At 35.2% G+C, this 7,448-nt stretch overlaps 1 protein-coding gene across 2 annotated transcripts in view; it reads right to left on the bottom strand.

Annotated features, from left to right (window-relative positions):
• Positions 1-2,656: 2,656 nt before the first annotated feature.
• Positions 2,657-7,448, bottom strand: part of RAB23 (RAB23, member RAS oncogene family) — a 36,093-nt gene continuing 31,301 nt past the window's right edge. The window contains exon 7 of one of the 2 annotated variants that reach the window (XM_030315763.1): positions 2,657-4,909. In XM_030315763.1, coding sequence (XP_030171623.1) covers positions 4,605-4,909 — 305 coding nt within the window. In that variant the 3' untranslated portion in view covers positions 2,657-4,604. Of the gene's footprint in view, positions 5,148-7,448 lie in introns of both variants that reach the window. The other variant, XM_030315766.1, reaches the window with a different exon arrangement.

Raw genomic sequence — 7,448 nt, 5'->3', positions numbered from 1 at the left:
GGGTTCGAAGAAATACTTGCTTACCCCAAGGTCATGAAGGTATTTCCTGTTCTCTTTTAAAAGCTTTAGTTTTTGCTTTCATTTACATTTAGGTTAATAGTACACTACAAATTACTTTTCAAGGGTAGTATGAGATAAGGCCTGAGATTCAAAATATCGTTATTCCAGCACATTTTCCCTTTCCCCATGGAATTATTGTGGAGTATTTTTAAAAAATCACTTGATAGGGGCACCTGGGTGGCTCAGTTGGTTGAGCATCTGACTTCAACTCAGGTCATGATCTCACGGTTTGTAGGTTCGAGCCCTGTGTCAGGCTCTGCACTGACAAACGCAGAGCCTGCTTCAGATTCTCTCTCCCTTGCTCTCTGCCCCTCCCCCACTCATGCTCACGCGCTCTCTCTCTCAAGAATAACCAAACATAAAAAAAAAAAAAATCATTTGATCATATTTGTGTGGGTGTATTTCTGGACTGTATTTGTATTTCAATGATCTATGTGTCTTGTTTACAGTACCCATCCATACCCAAGGTCTTAAAAATCATAGAGACTCAGTCCCTCAACTCTGTTCTTTTCCAAAACTGTTTTAGCTATTGTAGGTTCATCACATAGCTTTTACATAAGCTTGAAATTTTTAGTGAAAAGCCTACTGGGATTTTGACTGCACTGAATCTACAGATCAATTTAGAAAGAGCTGACAACAAAACAATATTGAGTATTCCAATCGTGTATATATCCATTTATTTAAATCTCCTTTAATTTCTCTCAGCAATAAGTATCACACATTTAAATCTTAGGTGTTTGTTTATAATCTGCTGATTAGTGTAACTTATAAATCTGTGTAAAGCCATACGAGGAAATTTCAAGATTGGTATGACATGGTGTTTTTTCTTATACTCTAATAGGAGAGCAAACTATCCTCATTACAGTTTTAAAAATAGAAAAATTTGAATAACATTTGAATTAGAAGAGATGAAATATGTACACATTTAATGACAGCACAAAGATAGAATGTAAGAGATATAAAGGAATCACACATGCTACAATACAACAAACAAGGAGAAAGCAAATCTAGCCTCTGATTTCTCTTAAACAATTAAAAATAACAGAAATATGTTGAAGTGAATCTGTCACTTAATATATGAAAAACTGAATTCTAAGAGATATAAGCAATTGGGAAAATAAAAATCTTTTTATGACAACTTCTGCATCCAAATTGGCATTCAGCATGGATAAAATATATTTTTTAAAGATTTTATTTTTAAGTAATCTCTACACAATGTGGGGCTCAAATTTATAACCCCAAGATCAAGAGTCACTGACTCTGCTCTACTGACTGAGCCAGGCAGGTTCCTCTATTTTTTTTATTTAATATTTTCATTTATGAAGATTACTTAACTTCATTAAATGATTTCAGCATTTAATAATCAATATAACCAAGCTTAATCCTTCACCTATGATCTTCTACTTTAATTAAAAATGGCTGGTCAGAATTCCCTTTATATAAACCTTTTATAATGTACTTGAAAATGGTTAACTTATTTCTTTTTGCTTACTAAGTACATAATCCCAATTCAAAAGCTTTTCGTCATGTTTTAATTCTTTAATTTTTTTAGACAAAACTATCAAATATACACTAAAATATGATTAAATCAGTCTTTTAAGATACTTCCCTCCCCGTAATTTCAGATGAGAAATTAGACTTCTGATTGAAAAATAAAGTTATTCTTTATTATTTTAGTTTTCGTTTTAAAATAAATGCATCAAATAAGAAATCAATGTTAGAACATTTATAATCTGAAAATGTTCTTAGCAGTAATTCCTCCATAAAATATAACTGCATATATAAAGCAGTATCAAATCCACATATATACATATATATATTAGATAGTAAAGTATAATGAGAAGATAGCACATCTTTTTATGTCTGGACTATATGAAAATTAATAGTTACAAAATGGGATAGAAAATGGCTTTGCTGCTAACTAGTATGCAACTGACAAACTTCTCTCACATCTTCGTTCTCCTTTTTCTCAAAAACAGGGAGGGAATAATAATACCTCCATAGAGTTGCAAAGATTAAATTATTGTTTGCAAGGTACTTTGTATAGTTCCTACCTGATAGTAAGTACTAAATTAATGGCAGCTAATATCATCTTATGGCACTAATAACAACAGAAATACAGTTGATCCTTGAACAACACAGGAATTGGGGCACTGACCCCTGCACAGTGGAAAATACAAGTATAATGACTCCCCCAAAAGTTAATAGCTTACAATTGACTGAAAGCCCTACGAATAAAATAAACTATTAACAAATACTTTGTATGTTGTACGTATTGTATATTGTATTCTTACAATAAGCAAGCCAGAGAAAAGAAAAGGTTATTAAGAAAACCGTAAGGAAGAAAAATACAGTATTGTATTTTACAGTATTGTAAAAAATCATGTAAGTGGACCCACACAGCTCAAACTGGTGTTGTTCAAAGTTCAATGGTATATTGTCTTACATGAGCTATTCTGTATGCTATTTAATTCAGTAGACTGACTGAAAGAGAAAAGGAAACTTGAGGAACTCTGCAATATGGCAATTATCCCACAGCTACGTGTCTGTATACTAAAAACCAGCCATAATGTAAAAATGCACAAACAACATCCTGGAGTCTTACACAGTTTTTTCTTTAGCATCCATAGCTCGTTAGAAATTAATGGTTATTTAAGAGAATTAAGGGTCTCAAGAAAAAAATTAATGTCAACTTTGAAGGCTTTAGAATTAAACTGAGGAAGTATTTAACATATCATTTGTGACTGATTTTAAGACGTACTTAGTTATTTAAAATGACCAATTATGGTTAGGTTTAAAATACACAAGTGCAAATAAAAATTCAAATGTGTAACAAAGATCTCTCTTCAGTTCTTATGAAAAGAAAAAAGGACAAAACTAAGTATGTAAAATTATATTACAAATATCAGGAAACTTCAACAATCATCAGAGATTATATAGAAAACTAGCAAACTCTTTCCCACACACATTTAATCAATCTGAAATAGAACACATGTGAACACATTACATACATGATTTTTCTTTGGCTACTAAAGACCACAAAACAATTCGCCACAAAATATATTTTGTGCAAAAATTAAAGAGACTGTATTTTAAGAGAGAAAAAAAGGAAAGATGAATCATTAACAGGTACCCATTGTTAGCCACTGAGTTTGTTTCCCCCAACACCTATCCCACTGCCAGCAATGGGTGTGGAGACAACTGGTGACATAAAAATTAACTTGTTATATTACTTTAAAGTAGATAATGCCAGATTGTTTCAGTATTATGAAAAGGCAAACATTCACTCTTGACCACTTACTAAGGACTTGCCCCAGAAATTTCTATCATCTTCTTAATAGTAATCTGGACAGAGGGAGGAGGACGGTGCGGATGGAAAACTTAGAGAGAGAGAGAGAGAGAGAGAGAGAGAGAGAGAGAGAGAGAGGAAGAGAGAAAACATACAAAAGAAATACATATAACATTATGCATATAGTACAAATAATGAAAAACGACTTTGACACATTTTCCAAAAAAAGTTATTTTTACAGATCTTGAAATCCTGTAAAAACCAGGTAGATAGCAAGGGTTAAAAACAAAGTCACTGATGAATGATAATCACTTTTTAACAGAGTTCATGCAGTTATCTTAGTTGGAAAGCTCCTGTCCCAAGTCACAAAATTTATGCTGTCACATGATTACATATGAAAATCGTTTCTTAAAAGAAATTATTTTGTATTTGGTGTTAACAGAGCTCTTGAGGAAGTGCTATACAAACTGAAGTTTATAGAAATTTTTAAGTGATAATCTTAAAATACCATACAAAATGTGTAAACGAAAAGATGCTTTAGAGTTGCAGGGCATTATAAAATCCATAACGCAGATTAAGACCAAAGATCATTTCTTCTGCATTTAAAAACATTATTAGCACAATCTTAAAAGTTCAAAATTGCGTTTCAGTCAGCAGCGAAAGGTATTGGAAGTACCACCGCACTTCACAGGACCTAAGGGATAACCGCAGGTGCGCTGTGACCTGGCCAGCACAAGCTCACCGCACTTATGGATGGACGTAGGAGAGAGATTTTGCAACAAGTCTCACCTGGGAGATATTCTAGCATTAAAACATTTATACTCAACTTGTATCTACTCTGTCAGAGAGGGAAACTGCTTTTAAAAGACATTATAAACAATATAAATTCTGATAGTAAAGCACTGTAAAAATTAGGTATGATATATTTGGCACAAAGCACTTTTAAAATTTGAGCTCATTTTGCAAAATATATGTCTGGAATTTCTTATTTGAAAATAAAAACTTTTAACATACACACAATGTGTAAATGATTTTATGAATGAATTAGATTCTATGTTTCCTTAAATACTGAACATACCGTCAGTATATTTCAGTACCAGATATCTGCATGCATACCTCCACATTCTAAATTATACAGATATTGCACAAGTAACATTGCCAAAATACACACCAATGCAGTCTGGCAAGATTTAGAGCTTACCTTTCGATATTATTTTTTTGTAAGTATTCAGATTCAGTACTACTTTCCAAAAAGCTATATGACCAACTTCAGAAAAAGAACGCTTGCTATCTTTCCTTGACCCATAATATTAAAATCTGTACCAACACATTTAGGCATTTCAGTTATGTTTTCCAGCGTTTCAAATTCAGCAAAACCTGTTTTTTGACACTTCTTATGGACCGTTCCTTCAAAAACAGGAGAAGCTTCGTCTGATGCAAAAAAATTAAAACAAGTCCACAAGGCAGGAATTTTTCCACCAAAGATGTCACTCCATCTGAAAAGCACTGCAGAACAGTATTTAAGTCTGTCAACTTTCAGAGAGCCATTAGGTGCAAAGTCTGCTAAAAAAAAAAAACTTGTAACATACCACGACAGCTGGATGTGTTTCTTACGGAATTGCACAATACAATTCAACTTTTTTCCTCCCTAAAACATTTTAGGGTATGCTACAGCTGCTAAAAGGATTTCTGTTTTTCTTGGTCCTCTGTTTGTTGGGTCTAAGATTGATGACATCTCCACCATTAAGGGTACTTGAATTTTGACCTGAGTGACTTCCACCAGATGTATTAAAGACACCTGTATAAATTGAGAGAAAGCACAGAGAATGGCACTGATGCAGCTCAGGGTTACCAAATGTAAACTGTGCATCCAGTTTCTTAGTAAGTCCATAATATGTTCAGTATTTATAACTTTAAGCTTTTGTGTTCATTTCATTTATTATTTTTTTTTTTCAACATTTATTTATTTTTGGGACAGAGAGAGACAGAGCATGAACGGGGGAGGGGCAGAGAGAGAGGGAGACACAGAATCGGAAACAGGCTCCAGGATCTGAGCCATCAGCCCAGAGCCTGACGTGGGGCTCGAACTCACGGACCGCGAGATCGTGACCTGGCTGAAGTCGGACGCTTAACCGACTGCGCCACCCAGGCGCGCCTCATTTATTATGTTTTCAAACTCTACGATCTTTTTTTTAAGTAAACATGGGGCTTGAACTCACAATCCTGAGATCAAGAGTCACCTGCTCTACCAACTAAGCCATCCAATTTATTTTTAATAGCCAATATACATCATTCAAAGTTCAAAGGATACAAAAAAAGGATTACAATGAAGTCTCCCTTTCACATCACCAGATTACCTTCCCTAATGCATGCATGTTTTATCACTTTTCCTATGTATCCTTCCAAAAATATTTTATGCTTATGTAAGCAAAAACGCACATATATATTCTTCTTTCCTTCCTTGACTACCGAAATAGTGATGAACTATATACACTGCTCTGCATCTTTTCACTAACAATCCATTTCTGAAATTTGGTACCAGTAAATATGATAATTTTAATAAATTCACTTATTATCTTTTACATTGTATAATTTCCTCAAGAATACCAGATCTGTAGGTGACGACAGTATTTGTGAGATTTTATGTTAATAAAAACACCGCATATATAAAAGCAGGTAGTAATGTAAAATTTTCCTATTTGGCTAAAACAACAACAAAATGGTCTATAGATAATTAAAGTGATGAGTAGATAAAAGGATGAAATAAAAGAAAATGTTTAACTATTAGAGTTTCCATTTTGAACTGTGCTGGTCTTAAAATGTAATCTCCAATTTCTAAACTACTTAGTGGGGGGCGGGGGGAGTTGGATAGAATACAGATATGAAGTCCTTAAGAGACTACACAGAAACTTAAGAAACAAGGGCGCCTGGGGCACCTAGATGGCTCAGTCAGCAGAGCATCCGACTTCAGGTCAGGTCATGATCTTGCAGTTCATGAGTTCGAGCCCCTCATCAGGCTTGCTGCTCTCAGTGCATAGCCTGCTTCAGATCTTCTGTCCCCTGCGCTCTCTGTCCCTCTACAACTTGTGATCTCTCTCTCAAAAATAAATAAAACATTTAAAACAAAACAAAACAGGGCTCCTGGGTGGCTCAGTCGGTTAAGCATCCGACTTCGGCTCAGGTCATGATCTCACAGTTCGTGGGTTCAAGCCCCACGTCAGGCTCTGTGCTGACAGCTCAGAGCCTGGAACCTATTTCAGATTCTGTGTCTCCCTCTCTCTCTGCCCCTTCCCTGTTCACGCTCTGTCTATGTCTCAAGAATAAATAAACATTAAAAAAAAATTTTAAAGAAAACAAAACAAAACAGGGGCGCCTGGGTGACTCATTCAGTTAAGCGTCCAACTCTTGATTTGGGCGCAGGTCATGCTCTCGCAGTTTTTGAGATCAAGCCCCAAGTTGGGCTCTGTGCTGAGAGCCCCTCCCCTGCTCACACTCACATGCATGTGCACTCTCTCATTCTCTCTCTCAAATTAAATAAACATTAAAAAAGAAAACAGGCCTTAGAAACAGAAAATTTGGTTCTCAACTTCTTGGAAGCCAAAGCAACAAGCAAGAAGACATGGTTAGTCAGTTATTGTTACAGAGCAGACAATACACTTGTTCTTCAGGAAATGCTAAGCTTTGCAGGCATTTAGCATTAAAAATAAAATCAGTAAAGTGTATGGAGACAGTACAAGTACAGAACATGTGTTAAGAGTTTCTTTATTTATAGAACAGACCATTTTAAAAAGTCTTTATCTCTGTTCTCCTAAAATATAAAATGAATTTAGAAAATTCAATAGTTAAAAAAAAATCTTTTAACTCAATATACCTTTTAATATGAGACCTGATACTAAGTTTAAAAATTGCACCTGAGGGGTGCACCTGAGTGGCTCAGTTGGTTAAGTGTCTGACTTCGGCTCAGGTCATGATCTGGCAGTTTGTGAGTTCGAGCCCCGCATTGGGCTCTGTGCTGACAGCTTGGAGCCTGGAGCCTGCTTCAGATTCTGTCTCCTTCCCTCTCTGCCCCTCCCCCACTTGCAGTCTGTATCTCTCTCTC

This window comes from Lynx canadensis, chromosome B2, assembly GCF_007474595.2.
Source record: "Lynx canadensis isolate LIC74 chromosome B2, mLynCan4.pri.v2, whole genome shotgun sequence".
NCBI classification, from domain to species: Eukaryota; Metazoa; Chordata; class Mammalia; order Carnivora; family Felidae; genus Lynx; species Lynx canadensis.
The sequence above is the reverse complement of the archived record's forward strand: the minus strand, read 5'-3'. Positions and strand labels throughout refer to the sequence as shown.